The 17,007-nt window shown below is 44.7% G+C and overlaps 1 protein-coding gene across 1 annotated transcript in view; it reads left to right on the top strand.

Annotated features, from left to right (window-relative positions):
* The window catches only part of wwc1 (WW and C2 domain containing 1), a 44,814-nt gene extending 28,831 nt beyond the window's left edge, over window positions 1-15,983 (top strand). The window contains exons 10-22 of the mRNA XM_004556833.5: window positions 1,095-1,184; window positions 2,151-2,806; window positions 6,514-6,631; window positions 6,816-6,986; window positions 7,421-7,613; window positions 7,807-7,899; window positions 8,489-8,538; window positions 8,659-8,857; window positions 9,089-9,259; window positions 9,336-9,428; window positions 10,491-10,721; window positions 10,923-11,041; window positions 11,142-15,983. Of these exons, the coding sequence (XP_004556890.2) occupies window positions 1,095-1,184; window positions 2,151-2,806; window positions 6,514-6,631; window positions 6,816-6,986; window positions 7,421-7,613; window positions 7,807-7,899; window positions 8,489-8,538; window positions 8,659-8,857; window positions 9,089-9,259; window positions 9,336-9,428; window positions 10,491-10,721; window positions 10,923-11,041; window positions 11,142-11,208 (2,251 nt within the window). The 3' untranslated portion in view covers window positions 11,209-15,983. The remainder of the gene's footprint in view (window positions 1-1,094; window positions 1,185-2,150; window positions 2,807-6,513; window positions 6,632-6,815; window positions 6,987-7,420; window positions 7,614-7,806; window positions 7,900-8,488; window positions 8,539-8,658; window positions 8,858-9,088; window positions 9,260-9,335; window positions 9,429-10,490; window positions 10,722-10,922; window positions 11,042-11,141) is intronic.
* The last annotated feature ends 1,024 nt before the right edge of the window (window positions 15,984-17,007 follow it).

Here is a 17,007-nt window from a genome sequence, read left to right as displayed (position 1 = left end):
CACTCGCACACACAGACTCACACGCACACACTCACACACACACACACTCGCACACACACACACTCGCACACACAGACTCACACACACAGACTCACACACACACACACACTCGCACACACACACACTCGCACACACAGACTCACACACACAGACTCACACACACACACACACTCGCACACACAGACTCACACACACACACTCGCACACACAGACTCACTCACACACACACACTCGCACACACAGACTCACACACACACTCGCACACACAGACTCACACACACACACTCGCACACACACACTCACTCACACACACTCGCACACACAGACTCACACACACACACTCGCACACACAGACTCACTCACACACACACACTCGCACACACAGACTCACACACACACACTCGCACACACAGACTCACTCACACACACACACACTCGCACACACAGACTCACACTCGCACACACACACTCACTCACACACACTCGCACACACAGACTCACACACACACACTCGCACACACAGACTCACTCACACACACACACTCGCACACACACACTCGCACACACACACAGACTCACACACACCTGCAGGTTCTGGTTAAAGATTTTGGGCGGTTCAGTCTGAGTGTTGCTCAGGTCTGCCTCCATGTGGACAGCAGGGTTTCTGCAGCTCCTTTAACAGCTCCTGAAATGTCCTTAATGCACATTTACTAGTTAAAACTATCTGAATGCCTTTGGTGGAGAAGCACACACTGTAAATAAAAGATGTCCTAGCTTTATTGTGATAAGACGGTGGCGAGAGGACGGAGAAAGACCTCGACCTGCTGTAAGCGGCCTCGGGGAGGACGTCACCCTGCTGCAGGGGTTGTTAACATGCGGAGAGAAGATGGCGGTGTCTCCATGGTGTCCTGATCCTGATGGCGAGGAGTCAGAGGTTTAAATAAAAATGTGTAAAAGGGAGACGTCTGTTTGCACCGAGGCTGTAGATCTCCTTAACTGCTGCAGATTGTGTGGCGTTCAGGAGCTGCTGTCGGCATCGATTTGTTTCTGTACTGCAGAAACTAAACGGCGTCTTTGTGTTCTTGTTGTTTCAGGCTTCGTCTTCACTGCAAGAGGAACAAGCTGGTCAGAGAGCTGGAGGAGAACGTTCGCCTCGCCACCATGCTGCACACGCAGCTCAAGAGGTTCGTGCTTCTCGTTGAGCTCATTAAAGATAATTAACACGTCTTTAAAGTTTACGATTACTCAGAGAATGATGGAAGAATCTGCAGAAGTGAGACTGAAGTTTCAGTTTCCACAGTTTTTTTTTCAAAATAAAGGCTCAAGACAGAATCAGGCATTGAATATGTTAAACCAAATGGGCAGAAATAACAGGAAGTACATAAAAGTGCGTTAAATAAGGGAACGTAAAACGGACTCTGTGCTCTGTGTCACTCATTTTAAGACCTTATTTATAAAAAGACATGAAGTAGAAATAAGGATGCAGAAAAATGATGTGGATCAGTGGAGCAGAAGTGTTTTTGTTAAATGTTTGTGTCGTGGTTTGTTTCTCGTTGGTGGGACAGATTTCTCTCTGCTCGCTCTCAGCGGGCGGTCGACAGATGGAAATATTCGACCTTTAGCGGCCGAACGTTTCCCACGGATGAAAGCGTTTGTGTTGTTATTCTGCTCATATAAAATCAGTGCCGTATGAAGCTCAACACCACAAGTTGAGCGCTGTCGGCTTCTCCGTCTCCTCCCGAGTTTGGTGGATGTAACAGGACAGGAAGTGCGCCGCGTCCGTGTCAACGAGCCGTCACGCTTTAATTAGCTCGTCGTCCAGAGGCCGAGGTGGAGCGACGAGGACGACTTTTATTTATCACGAAGAAGTCAAAAAACGAGTTTTATTGTCCACAGTCGTTTCAATTATTCAAAGAAAAGAAGCAAAGCAAACAAACGTCAACCAAGACTCTTTAAATATGTTTTTGAAATCATAATGAAGCCGAGCAGCGGGTTAACGTTTGAGACGTAGCGCCGCAGATACGAGAAACGGACTGGTGTTTGTAGATGCAGGTGAACAGACTCGCGCTCCAACGTTGACACGATTGCACCGATCGGCCGACTCACGCGTCATTGTGTCTGTGGTTAACTTCCTCCCTCTTCCTCCTCAGCCTGTCGGCCAGCACCCTCTCCTGTTCGTCCGGCAGCAGTCGAGGCTCTCTGACCTCCAGCCGCGGCTCGCTGACCACCACCTCCAGCCTTGGCTCCACCTCCTCCCTCAGCTTCACCGACATCTACCTGGAGCAGCCGGAGCTGGCCGACCCGGACTTCCAGAACAAGCTGGACAGCCTCCTGCAGGAGGGCGTCCAGGGAGGGTACCGGCCCTCCAGCTCCATCACCACCATACACGAGCACGAGGTGGTGACCGGCAGCGGCACAAAAGACGCCGGGAGACCCCAGAGCAAGTCGGGAGGCACCGGAGGAGACACTGGAGGAGGCACAGGGGCTGGCGTGGGGGCGGAGCCTTCCAGGATCCAGGCCCTCAAACTGTCAGAAACCCCGCGCTCAATGAACTCCTTATCCCCGCGCTCGTCTCTCTCCTCGCTGTCTCCGCCGTGCTCGCCCCTGGTCACGGACGCTACCTTCCTGTCAGGCGAGACGTTCGCGGGCCAGTCGGGGGGCTCCGGGTTGGGCCTCGACCTGGAGCTCCACAGCAGGCTGGCCGAGCTGGAGCTCAGGCTGGACTCTGAGGAGCAGCGTCAGGAGGAGCAGGGAGGTCCGGAGGAGAAGCAGAACCACCACGGCAGGCTGGGCGAGGAGGTCAAAGGTAAACAGGAAGCAGCACGATTACACAGCACGATCTGTCTGATGTTTTTAGTCGTTGTTGATCCTAGTCACTGATTCTGGTTTCACTTTGAGTCCTGCTGCATCAGCAATCACACGAACTCCTCAGGCTTCAAAAACTGGAAGCACGTCTTCATCTCACTGAGGACGAACGCTTTTAATCCTCAGTGTTGCTAAGGTGACAGCGAGCCGTCTTTATAACCGCCCGCCATCAGAAACTAGAATGAAAGCTGCGTGTTTGAGTGGAAACGTGACTCTTCATCAGACCTGTGGAGCCTCTCAGCAGTCAGGTCTGACTTGTAAAACATAGTCAGGAACGAGTCGCTGTGACAGAGGCCGCTCTTGACTTCAGAGAAAAAGCTTTATTAGAAAGCCCGACTCCAGGAATCCTCCTCCTCCTCTCAGTGTGCGTGATGAGGAATCTAATACTGTGTGTGACACCTGACGGCTGCTGGCAGCGATGAGGAGGGTGGAGGTGAAGGTCTGGAGGGTTTAGGGTTGCAGCTGTTCAGTCTGAAGCTTGTTCTCTGCATCAGGAGACGTGATCGCTGTGATCGCTTCATTGCTCCAGTTTAATTTTTCAGGTATAATTTTGACTTTTATTCATTTTAAAACTAAATAATTGAAAAACTTTTTTTCCAGGTAAATCAGTTCAGTCTTTAAAAAAAGACTTTTTATGATATTTCATCTTCTCCTCCTACATCCTCTCAGTACAATCTAGGGCTGCTCAATTAATCGAATTTTAATCACGATTACGATCTGGGCTTTCAACGATCATTAAAAACGACTGAGCCGATTATTAGCTCCTCCCTCATGCTTTACTCTCGCGCTGCTCGGTGTGGCAAATCGAGCGCACTGCTCTGCATTTCGAACACCCGTCACAACAATTAAGAGGACCCGAGGGAAGCTCGGAAAGCTAAGCAGAAGTTATTTGGAGAGGAGAGTGACTGCTGTTGGTTGAAAAGAGGTTAAAAAAAACAAAACTTCAGTGGTGTGGAAACATTATGGGTTCGCGGAGTCAGACGTGGATCAAGTAGACACAGTGTGTAAACTTTGCTAGGATGTAGTAGCTGCACCACAGAGCAACACTGCAAAGTTCACTAAACATAGATGTTTACATTTTTCATTTATTTCTTATATTGCAAACATTTGCACTGTTATCAGTATTTGCACACTATTTTATATTCTTTTTTAAAGTCATTATTCAATACATTGTTATTGTTAACCCTTTAAAGCCGTCAGAGCTGCACGCTCCGTTTTGCCTAACCATTTTTAAATCCCTGTAGAACCTGAACCGTGTAAGCTAGCGCAATAATTTGTTTTGCATATGAAACCGGAGGAGTTGTACTTACATCTGATGCCATCAGCTTGTCCTCTGTCACGGTTTCCTTCCACATAAAGCTTTGCAAAAAGTGCATAAAAAGCACTTGCAGCAACAAAAACATAATATTCCAGAAACACGCTTTGCCAATCCATCAGCTGTTCTTAACACTTCCCACTTTGAAAAAGACGTCAACGGGAACTATCTCATTTCCTGCCCGAAACCAGAAGTGACGTCATTTTCGCAGAAAATCTAGTTTTTTACTTGTAGGCCTTAAAAGCCTATACTGGTGTTTTTATAAGTCATGTTTGACTTTTCTGAATAGTTGCTGGGATGCTTAGGACTTGAATTGCACTGCTGGAAATAGTTTATTTTGATGCACATGCTGTTTTCTTTGCAAATTTGCATCATAGGATTGTTTTTTTGTTTTTCCTGCAGTATATAAAAATTGCTGTATCTCCAAAATAAAACTATGAAGACACTCAAAATAAATTTCCTGTTGTTGTAAACTATTTTTTGCAACTTTTTTTGTATTTAAAGTTTTGAGGGATAAGCCTCTTAAATTTCTCCAAGTAGAAATATATGTAAAAAAACAAAAAAGATTTTCAATTTTTTTGTAGTTTATTGCACTTGTTTGCAATTAATGTTGTTACTATGGACTTAATGCAGACATATTATTAAAATATGGGCTATAACAGTTGTATTGATGTATAGCAACTTGAAATGCTCCCACAAATGGCACTACAGCATGTAAAAAAAAATAATATAAGCTCTGGTGGACTTGGTTCTATAGTAGGTCTTAAAGGGTTAAATAAATATCGTCAAATAATCGTGATTATCATTTTTGCCATAATCGAGCAGCCCTAGTACAATCATTTGGTTTTTTCCTGTATTTCTGATGCGGCCGACAGATGCAGGATTTTTAGGCTGACGTTTGTATTTGGCGACTAAAACATTCGATATGTGGGACATTTCAGGGACATAAAACACAAACATCTTTGCCTGACGCTTGTTAGTGTCGTTATTAACGAGTCCTTTCTGGGTTTAATCCTGTTTTGCTGGATTACTCGTTTGCTCGTTTACGCTGTGCCAGCCTGCAGCAGCAGCAGGGCGCCCTCTACAGGACAAATTATGCAACATCAACACCTGTAACACGGTTCACGCATGTTTCTCCCGTTTCTTCTTCTACTCTTACATTTTTTTTTATTGGCTGTTATTGATGCTGATACGATATCGATATCAGCTGATAGCCTGGTGCCGGTGTATTGATCAGTTCTTATTTCTGATCCCTCGTAACGTCATAAATACCGGAGAGAGCAACATTTTCAGGGTTTAGAAGGACACTTCTGAGGGTCTTGTCTTGTGTTTTGGATCAGGCGGGGCCTGTGGGCCTGACGTGTTTGTTTTAGGACCGAGTGAGTCGATGAATGTGATGTTTTCACGTTTCACTCCCCTCCCAGGCCCCTTTCTGCACCTGAGCGCTGACCTACCTTTGCTTTTGTTACCGGCTTGTCTCTCTCCTGATCTGCTGTCGGCTCCGACGTCTTTCGTGGCGCTCTTGCCTCCACCTGAGCTTGCAGACGTCCCGCCATGATGTCAGACTGACTGGGACCAGCAACGAGGGCTTTAATGGGCAAAAATTCCCCAAATCTCTGCTGGACGTGACCCCTACCACCCTCATCTCCCTCCCCCCATTTACTTCTTTATTTGAGTTTCACTTAAATAGTTAAAATATGAAATAACGCCGCTGCGAGAGACACTTTTAACTTCAGTGACGGTCGGTGTTGTTGAATAATGTGTTTAACAATCAAGAAAACGTCAGACGAGGAGAAAAAGAAAGTTTAATTCAAATAAAAAAAGAAACAGTTTTTTACATGTTTACGTTTTTTGCAGCTTGTTGCACCTTTGTGTGGTTAATGAGAGAGCGGCAGTGAGAGTCAAGCTCAGGTGAAAGCTGCACCTGGTGTCTGGTTTCCTGCTCTTATCAGGTCGAAGCCACACGAGCCTGAAGCCTTTCTCAGGTCCACATCACATGCAGCCCACAGATTATTGATTATATTAGTTTGAATGTGTTGTTTGCAGTGCAGCTCCAGGCCAGGTTTGATTGGTTCACTTCATTGACCTCAGCTCAGGGATCAGATAGACTCGTGTTCAGGTTTCATCATTTTTCTCTACAGTTTGGACGTTTTAGTTTTGTACTTGCACATAAATAACACGAGCGGGAGTCAAAGATGCCACACGTGGTCGCTGTTTCTGCTTTTCAGCGCTTTATTGAAGGATGATTTTGAACTGTGACTCGTGCAAAGCTGATGGAGATTACAATTACACATCAAATTATTTATTTATTTCTCTTCTTTTGGTTTTTTTAGGCTCAGCTTCCGAGCTGCGAGGGACGGGGGCGGGGCCAAAGAAGATTGGGGTGACCTCGGCCGTGTCCGACGAGTCGGTCGCCGGCGACAGTGGCGTGTACGAGCCGTCAGAGCGCAAGTACGAAGGTTTTACATTTGAGGTCGTAGGTTTGTCCTCGTATTGTTACGCTTTTATTTTTCCTGGTCTGGCTCTTTGTTTCAGAAATTTAAAGTTACAGTTTGTTAATAAATGAGTGGCATTGGACGGATTTCCCATAACTGCAGCTGGAGGTTAAAATAACTCTGCGTGCTGTTTCCCGCAGACCCGGCCTCCCCGCTGACCTCCTGCTGAGCTCCTACGAGGACCGCCTGGCGCCCGGCTGCCCTCAGGTGCAGCTCGGCTTCCGTTACGAGGCCAGAGACCGGCGCTTCACCGTCTACGTCATGCAGCTGTCCAACTGCAGCGCCCTCTGTCTGCCGACCGACCAGAAAATGTACGAAGTCTCAGTCTGTGTTTCCTGTCCCTCGAACGTATCTCAGCAGGTTTAATGGCCTCTGCCACGCTGCCGTGTGTTTGAGGCGCTCAACAGAAAAACTCAATACGGTCGTTTTTTCTTTTCTACGGGGCAGTTTTATGGAATCGGATCTAAAACTAAAATGATTATTTACTGAGATCATAATGAACGTTAGAAAACTAAAATACGTGTAAGTATAATCCCAGAACACAGCCAAGCCGCTCCGCCTTTAGCTCCGCCTTTAGCTCCGCCTTTAGGTGATGAAGTAATAAAGTTAATAAAAAAGTAAACAAACTTTTTCTCCAAAGTAAAAAAACTAAACCAGAGGTTGATGCCATGGAGGCTACGTCCATCTTTAGTGTACAGTCTGTAATTTACATCGCGACATCATCGCGTGACCTTTCCTCCTGCAGGTATGTACGCGTGGCGGTGCTTCCCTGCGTGGAGGCCACTCGCTGCCTCTTCCGAACACGCAGCTCGCCACCTCGAGACGCCGTGGAGTTCAACGAGGTGTTTGGCATGCAGATATCCCACAGTGCACTGCGGCAGAAGACCCTGAGGGTGGACGTGTGCGACACCGGCAAGTCGGGCCACGAAGAGTGTCTGGTTAGTTTCAGTTCGTACGTCACTGTAAAAAAAAAAAAGAAGATAATGTTCACTAATCATCGAGGATCTCACGGTTTGTTTGTTAAAGGTCATCAGCTGTTAATTAATCAGCTGTTAACGAGGTTCTTGTCACACACAGTTTAATACATGCTCACGCTCTCTCTGACTCCCTTCCTCCTCTTCCTCGCTGCAGGCGGGAGCTCAGATCAGCCTCGCTGACGTCAGCTGTTCGGAGGAGAAGTGCACCAAGTGGTACAACCTGCTGAGTCGTGTCTACCTGCCCGAGGTCAGCAGAAGCCCGGCGAGCGGCCCAGAAATGAGCCGTGCTTCGTTTCCTCTCCAGTTTCATTCAAAACTAATTCTTCTCATTTTAGTTCCCAGATGTCCTTTTTTCACATTTAGATGCTTTCAGTGAGTCACAACATGAGTTTAACGTCCCTGTGAGGAAATATTGATCATAATAATAAAGTCGTTTGTGCGCACATGAAGAAGGAAGAGGAAAAGTAACAGTTACAATTTCACACATTTCTGTCATTAAATTGATACACGAGTCAATAAAAAGGTCAAAAAGTCTTTAAAGGTGGAGCTGTGAGTGAGACAGAATAGAATGCAATAGAATAGAATAGAATATCCATCACCGAGCTTCAATCTAAATACATAAATCAGATTAAAGGGATAGAAAGTAAGACGCCATGTTGGTTGCAGTAGGGATATAAGAGGAATTCTACTGCTGCACAATCAGTGTGGAAAACTGTTCGGGACATAAATGCTGTGTGTGTTACGAGTGTGACGGGGATGTCGTTGTTGAATGATCTAAAAAATGTTTGAAGTGATCGGAGGATTAAAAAGTCCTGATGCAACTGTTTGTGTTTCAGACTCACGTTTCCAGCGGCGACCGAGCCGGAGGGCCTGAGGATGACGAGTGGTGAGTGTTGAGGATGAAAACCTGAGTGATGCAAACTATGAGCGAGCCTCGTGTTCAGTCTGAGGAAGACGATGGTGGCGTAGCGAGTAAGAACGAGTGTCTGTGGTTGGTCTTCATCAGGCATGGCGAGCCTCTGGAGGCGAACATGTTCGAGGACGACGAGGGGCACGGCACGGAGGGGGCGGGGCCTCTGAAGGACGAGGATGAGTTTTATCCCGAGAGCAGCCAATGGGAAGCAGAGGAGGAGGAAGATGAGGAGAAGGGGCCCAAACCCCCTCCTCCTCCGACGGCGGTGGCGGCAGCCGCCATCACAGAGAAGGTAACGTCATTTATTTCAGCTTAAAGGTCAACGAGCCGCTTTGTGTTTAGAGTTCTTCTTCTCTGATAATTGGGAACGCTGACATTTAAGCAGGGGAAGAAGAAGAATCACTTCCCGTTCCAGTGGACCTTTTTCGAGTTTGTTTTTAAGCAGAAGCAGTTTTAGAACTAACACTGTGACGGCGCCTCGGTCGGTGAGCGTCCTCGTTACCACTGCGGTTCTCTCCTACAGGTGAACAAGGAGACGAGCATGGACAGCCTGCCGTCGCTGCATCACTGCTCCGTGGTTCGGCCCAAAGAGCGGCGCCCGGACGTCCGCCAGCAGAACCCCTTCATGAGGGGCAACACCATCATCCGCTCCAAGACCTTCTCGCCCGGACCTCAGAGCCAGTACATCTGCAGGGTAAGTGAGACCTACGCAGGATTTGCGCCGATGGTGACGCTGCGACCTCATTAAACGCTCGATTTTGTCCTCGCAGATTAACCGCAGTGACAGCGACAGCTCCACGCTCTCCAAGAAGTCCCCGTTTGTCAGAAACGCCTCCGAGAGACGCAGCATGCGCATGAAGAGGGTAAAGACTCCGCCCCCTCACCTCTGCATCACTGCAGAACCATTATACATTAGCTAGCGTCACGCCTACTTTGTGTGGCGGATGTAGACAAAAGAAAGTAGTTCCTTTGTGAGACTCGTCATTGAAGCTTTGTTGGTATTTGTTGAGTAAGTAACTCTGCTAAAGTAGCTTTGCATGATTCACAGTTCATAATAATCCTAGTTTATCTGATACTGAGCTTCGGTGCAGCACTGTCTATAATGAGCCATTTTAGCCCCTCCCCCTTCACCTGTGAGCGTGGCTGTTCACGCTGAACCGCGGGACGCTCGGGTCCCGTGTTTCAGCTTCAGTGGTGCGGTTTCTCTCGTCTTTCTGATCCTCCTGCTTCTCGACTTCTTGAAAGTAATACCTTCACATTTGCTGACCGCATTAAGACAATTTGCATTTTGTGAGGCTTTAAACCTCCTAACGACTCCCAGTGAAGCGACTCTTAATATTTAATGACCGTCTGAATGTTTAATGCAGCGCTGACATTTGCCAGTTTCTATTAATTTAAAGTCGAGGCAGCAGCTTCGGCCTCTCGGGGCTCCACGGCAGCAGGTGTTGGTGACAGTATTTGCAAATAGGTCGAGGTGTTATTAAACACTCGGGTGACTTTTAAGCCCCCTCCAGAAATCGAGGACTTTACAGGCTTCATCGCTGATGGCTGCACTTAAACCTCCGCAGACGTAGCAGGACTGTGTGCGTCGAGCTGTGGTCCAGCCCTGGTTAAGTTTAGATCAGCCTCACCCTGATGTTTGGATTCTGTTAGCTTTGGGTTTGTTTCTTTATGCATTTTTCTTTCTTTGCCCTCGGCTCAAACTCAGCCTGTCTGACTGACAGAACCAGGCAGCAGAAGCACTGTGACGTTGTGAGTTTGTGCTGCAGCGGGCAGAAAGTCGATGGTGTTACTGTTGCACTCGTTCAGTTTCTGTCAGATTGTCTGTCACATTTTTAAGAGCTCGTCAGTTCATAGTCGATGATTTTCCAGCAAATTTGTGTTTTGTCCTCGGCACTTAACCCCGCCCCTTCATCCTCTCTCAGCCTCCTGTACCCGTTAAAGGTCTGGACGGGCTGCTGCGGACCTCTCTGGACCTGGAGCTGGACCTGCAGGTGTCCCGGACGCGGCAGGCTCGGCTGGCGCAGGAACTGCGGGTGCTGCGGGAGCTGAAGACGCAGCTGGAGAAGGCGAGGCAGCAGGGCCAGAAAGAGCTGCCCGCCTGGGTCCAAGAAGACGAACGCTTCCGGCTGCTCCTCAGGCAGGCCGAGAAACAGGTGAACTTACCGCCGAGTGTCCAGGCCTCCCGTGGAGCCTCTGTCCACGTGTTACATGGTGAAATCAGTGTCTGTGTCCTCGTTTGCTCTCAATGTGCAGATGAAACAGATAATCCTCCAGAGGGCGCTTTCTTTCTTTTTTTACTGTCACAGTATAGTTGTCCCGCTGGAATAAAAACTCTCTGCTTTTGTTCTCTTCAGACTCGAGAGGAGCAGCAGCAGGAGAAGAGGGTGGAGAAAATGATGAAGGCCGCAGCCAAGGACGTCCACAAGATCAGAGGCCAGAGCCGCAAAGAGGTCCCCGAGGTGCAGACCTTCAGGTACGAAAAGCACCGTCACCACCACAGATTCATTCAGTTTGAAGGTGGCGACCTCATCGCGCACGATGATGATGTCACTGTTTGCTGTGTGTGGTTTCAGAGAGAAGATGGCGTTCTTCACACGAGCGAAGACCTGCATCCCCGACCTGCCGGCCGACGACGTGTAGAGAAGCATTTCAAAGTATTTTCCTTCCGGAGTCGTTCCCTGCTGTTCCCTCACCGACGAAGCAAACGTCTGGCGGTATTATGAAGAATTAAAATAAATAATAAAAATAACACTGATAATAATAATAATAATAAGTAGGAAAAAACCTTTGAAACCGTGGAGAGAGTAATTTTAAAGAGCTCAGCATTTCTAATGTGGATAGTCTTTGTTTGTAAATTAGCGATAGCACTGCTGGAGCTTTTGTTTTTTTCCTTTTTTATTCTCGTTTCCACTTTTGTTTTTGTTCCTGTTACTAACCGGCTGTTCTTAGACTCGTAGGTGTTTAAAATCATTCCAGCACAGAATCATACAGTCACACATGAGCATACGAAGACTTTTGTACTGAAAATGGCACAAAATCAAAAATGGTACTCAAAGGAAAATTCAGCTGCAGCTTAAAGATATTTAATATTGACCTTCAGATGATGTGGGATTAGTTTTTTATTATTAGAGTATTTTCTGAGCAGACAAACAGCACAGTGTTTAATTTTTGTATTTGTTTTTAAATGCGGCTCTCCCTACACAACAACAGTGAAACACTAAAACATGTTTGTGCAGACGAATCGCCGCAGTTATAATCCTTAAGATTTTTAATCCAGGTCAGGTTATTTTCTACACAGACGTGAAGTTTCTGCTGGTTAAATGATCAGAACAAAAAACAAGCAGCTGTTTCTTATGAGCAGGGCAGCTACAACTCCCAGGGTGCATTTCAACAGGAAGCATCCAGTCAGATTCATTTTAAGGAGACGCTAAAGATTAAGTAAAGTTAAATAACCTCAGATTATATCCCGTCCAATCAGGCAGGAGAAAGTTTTTGGATCATGTCCAATTGTCATTCATGTGCCTGTTTAAACCTTAAACATACCTTTGAGTTTTTTATGGCCCAGTGTCGATTAAATAGGTTTTTACTACGCTGTTAAACTGTAAGGAGGGCGTAGTAAAGTCCAGAGGCCAAAAAGACAAATCACATGTTATGGCTCATTTATAAAGAGATTTAATGCACTAAATCTACAGTTTATTGCAAAATGAGGCACTTAAAAGTTGCTTTTTTTATGTTGTGAACATAAGAGCCGGATTTTTAAAGTGACAAAGACCAAAACTGGAGCAAAGAGAGCCAAAATGCAGCATTTGTGTTCAGCTAACGCCGCACTTCTTTAGCTTTCCTGTGTGATGCATATTTATTATTAATCATCCATCACTGAGGAAATTCACCTGTTACAGCAGCACAAGAGTCAGGAAGAAAAAGTGAATTAGAGACTAATAAACATAAATACTATACAGGAGTAATTGGTACCATGTACAAATGGTACTGTAAACAGTGAAACGGACTAAAATACACGAGAGGACTGGAAGACGGCAACATTTTGCAACATTCTGTCCAAACACATTTTTTTTACTCTTAGTTCTATATGATGTCACACAGAGGGGATTTCCCTAATATGGCCATCTCAGGCTCCACCCAAAAGAAAGCCTTCCTCAAAGGGGAAGGGCTAAAACAGCTTCCTTCACAGAGAGGATTAACTGAGCGGCTGCACTGAGGTCCAGTGTGCCATAAAGAAGGATTTTTTTGAACTGTTATTAAAGCATAGCTGCTCTCTGTGAGTCGAAGAGTTAAAAATAAGCTGCCACGCTTACTGCCAAACTGACCTGGACTGAAATCTTAAGGATTATCTTCATCTTCAAACACTGGCACAAACTGTACGTTTTCTGTAAACTGAGCGACGTCGTGCTGACGGCACAGGTGGTCGTAGCACGTCAGCGTGGCCGCACGATAGCAGCTCAGAGGAGACACGTCGCTCTGAGCGTAATCCGTAATCATCGTCTCTCGTCACACAAACACATCGGTGTAGAAACAGCACTAACTCGCACTAACACTCAGGTAGTTGATCGGGTAGTTTGCACTTTAAGAAAGTTGAGGTAGAAGTTTGAAAAAAGAAAAACTTGATGTGGGTTTTTGGAAAGTTAAACGCCTGGAAACCTTTGCCTCACGCTGGAACGATTTCTGATTGTCGGAACAGGAAGTGATCTCAAACGCATTTCTGATGACTGTGAACTTGTTATTGATCGTATGATTGTTTGACTGGAAGCGACTGAAAAAAAACTGAGTCGTCAGCCAATAGGAAGACGGAAGTCCAGCTTTGCTTCATAAGCTCCTGCGCTTCTCTCTGATTGGCTGATCAGTTTTTGCAGTTTTAATTTCAGACTTCCTGCCCTCACGTTTCCACCTGTAACTGGATGTTTGTGAAGCATTCAGTTCTATTAGAACTGGACCTTCTGCACTTAAAACTGTTGGATGGTGTTAGTGTGGTGCCCCAGCAAAACTCAGCATGTCGCCTTTTTTTCCTCAGCTGGTTATTTAAACTGTTTTTCTCCTCGTTTCAGTCTGTTTGAAGCTCTGAAACGAGGAGGAAGACACATTCAGTGAACTTATCGATGCATTGAGCAGCTAAAGAGCCTCAGGAGTTGGTAAATATTAGAAAAACGTCACTCCCAAAGACTCCTGACACGTTCTATATAAACTGATGTTTAATGTAGTGTTTACATAAACAAGCAAACAGAAATCTGGCACAGGAAATTTTTTACTTTTCAGCATATGGAGGATTGAAGGTGCCAAAATAAACAAAATATGTGACTGAGTGAATAATAAAATGACATTAAATGTTCGAAAAAATAGATACATGTAGGTATTTATTAATTTGTAAAATGTGACATGAGTTAATATTTTTAAATTAATTTTATGCAGAAATACAGGGAAGGTCAGTAAACAGATATTTGTCTTACATTTTATAATTGAATGCCTTGAATGTTGAAGAATTTTATTGTTTTTTACATTTGTAATTTATTTATTAATTTGCTTGCTGTTCCATTATTATTTTGGCGGTTTTGATCCTCCATACTGGCATGTGTCAGGAAGTCTTCTACAAAATAACGATTTAAAAAGTGGAAAATTCTTCACATGGAAAACATTTAACATGAATTCTAGATTATTACAAAATGTGGGATTATAAACTACCTGCTGAACATGGAGCAGATGATTTATTCAGGTGGTGGAGACCAAAAATGGAGCTAAAAATGAACGCTGGGCCTTGAATGGTCACTAAAGTGCCTGTGACTGCCTGATGTTGTCACTCTGTAGCTGCTGAATGCAGAAATAAGCGGCTGTCTATTGAATGTCCGACTTTCCTTCTTGCTGGGCCACCAGGCTGATGGTGTCGGTGCATTTTGTTCTTCGTGTTTCCATTCCCCGTGTAAAGAAGAACGTAGCTGACGAAAACCAAGCTGCTGCTGCTGTCATTCCAGATGTTTCTCTCTTCTTTTTTAAACTCTGTGTAGAGAAACAGCAGCTCTAGGAAATGATTGAGGTTTTTTTTATTGTCCAATTTGACCGTTTACCTTCGTCATCTCCACTTCCTGTTGCTGCCCAGTCTCTGTGAGTGTTTTCAGTCCTCATTAAAGCGTCAGATAGTCCCACCACATCCAGGTAGGAGTAGATATATTTTTCTAGAATGTATGTTTAAAAAAGGTAATAAGATTGAAATAGCGAGACACGAATGACTTCTGAAAGAGCCTCGGTAGGATGTGAATCTGACACCATCGCCCGACATCAGTGTGAACAGTCAGTGAAAAAGACCAAAACCAAAGATTTAAAAGCTGATCCCCGTCCTCTGACGTAAAACGATTCAAACCCCTTCGTCACGAGGTGTTTTTGTAATTTTACCCTCTGCTACGGCACGACAGAAAATCAGACGCTGGAAATAGTGAGCTGCTAGCATGTGGTGCTAAAGCTAAGCTAACACCTGCCAGTCAATACCATCCTGAAACTTCCCTTGGTTTACTCTCAGACTGCTGATGTCACCGTAAAGATGCAGCCAGATGTTTTTCTTTTTCTTTTTAAGGTACTTGATGTAAATTTCAGGGTTTAAAAAAAATACTGTAAATGTTCCAAAATTAACTAAAGACAACATGAAGAAACGGCTGCTTTGACCTGATCTGCACACTGAGCATTTTTTATCATTGAAATAAGGCTCAACTCATTCAGCAAACACTGCCCCCTGGTGGTGAACATTTTAGTTAGTCTGCAGAGGGGAATTACAAAAAGTTACTTTTAATCGTACACTTGCTCATCAGACCACTTCGTGAGCTTTTGCATGTTTTTTTCGCCGTCTGGTGTATTTTTTTATATAAATCAAAAAAAGCTGGTAACGAGAAATGCGTCGTTGTTCTCAGAGTGCAGATCAGCTGTAGATTCCAGTTTGTGGCGACTGTTCGCACTGAGAACTGAACGAACGTTACGGAGTTGGGCGTGCTGCAGGGCGAGCAGCGGGTTCACTGCAGCTCTGGAGATGTTTTTGTTTAATGTCCAACCGAGCCGCCGTCGGTGGGTGTGTAAGAAGACTTGGAGGAACTTTCATTTTTTTAATATTAGCCGTTTTTTGTTTGTCCTCTGTCTCCTCGAGTAGGTTGGACCTATAGGAATTCAGCGGTTAACCTCTGATTAAAAAAGACTCGTTTATTTGAAACATCTGGATGAAGGAATGTAGGTTTTTTAAAAACAAATGCTGTTAGCCACAAATGATTCTTCTTCATCACGTAGGCAAATCTTTGTTTTTTTGTGCTTTTATGTTTCTTTTATCTGATGAATCTGTTCAAACCCGGTGATGCGTTTGCAGGCGGCTACGAGAAACACACTGCATGTATTTATTGCACTTCTGTGATTTTTTTTTTTGATTTTTTTTTGAGGGGGTGGGGGGGTGGGGTGCTTTTTTCCTGTTTTTTTTTTTTTTTTTTTTTTTTTTTTTTTTTTTTTTTTTTTATCGTAAGAGTCCTGAAAAGCTGTGAATTTTATTCTCAGACACTGTACTGTCGACCAGAGTTGTAAATATTTCACCAGCACAAAAAACAAACGATATGTTTTGTAGTTTCACAACATATAAAAAAAGTTCTTCTCTTCTACTCGTGTGTTGTGTGTTTTTCTTCCTGTCCTGAAATCCATGATAGCAGAGATGATAAAGGCAATTTTATTTCTCTGAAATCCTAATGATCAAGAGAGGTTTCAAGATGACTATTAAAATGCTGGTATCTGAAAACTTGGCATTAAATTGTTGGCTTGCATGTCTAATTAGCTTAATTACTCCTGTGGGACACCACAGGGTTCTGGACTTGGGCCCTTTTCTTTTATTATATGCTGACAATTTTAGGACTACATGCCAGTCATTAACTGGAGAGAAGGAAAAAAAGTGATTTTTTAAATTATTTTTTTAAATACATTGTATTGTTGAGCTGATATGAGCGGAATCACATCATCTACAAAAAAGCAAAGATTTGATCCTGAGACAAAACCAGTCACTCTCCAACCAAAGTAAAAGGTAAAGAGATTCAAGACCAAGATTTTCTTCATGCAAACACACCAGCTTATTGTGCTCATTTTCTGACATTTCTGATAACAGTGATACATTGATTTAGTAGATAGAAAAAAGTTAAAATGTTTAACAGCTGCAGCTCTTTGTAAGTTGACCTAAAAATCAAACTACGCACACAAACAAGCAGCAGGAGAGAGGATGACATCCCCCTGAGACCATCTATTTGATCTTTTTAACCCTCTCAGGCTCAAATTAAGTTTTTTGTTGCTAATGCACAACCAAGTCCTGCAGTGGTACTTCTGAGTAAATGAAAAACTCATAAAATATGAATGTGGGGTAATCAGGTTGTTAGTTTTTAACTGTTGCAAATCGGCAACGCCTGCCTCGAGAGGGTTAATATT

Source organism: Maylandia zebra, linkage group LG10, assembly GCF_041146795.1.
Source record: "Maylandia zebra isolate NMK-2024a linkage group LG10, Mzebra_GT3a, whole genome shotgun sequence".
In the NCBI taxonomy this organism is placed as follows: domain Eukaryota; kingdom Metazoa; phylum Chordata; class Actinopteri; order Cichliformes; family Cichlidae; genus Maylandia; species Maylandia zebra.
Note: the sequence above shows the minus strand (reverse complement) of the source record. Positions and strands in the feature narration are given on the sequence as shown.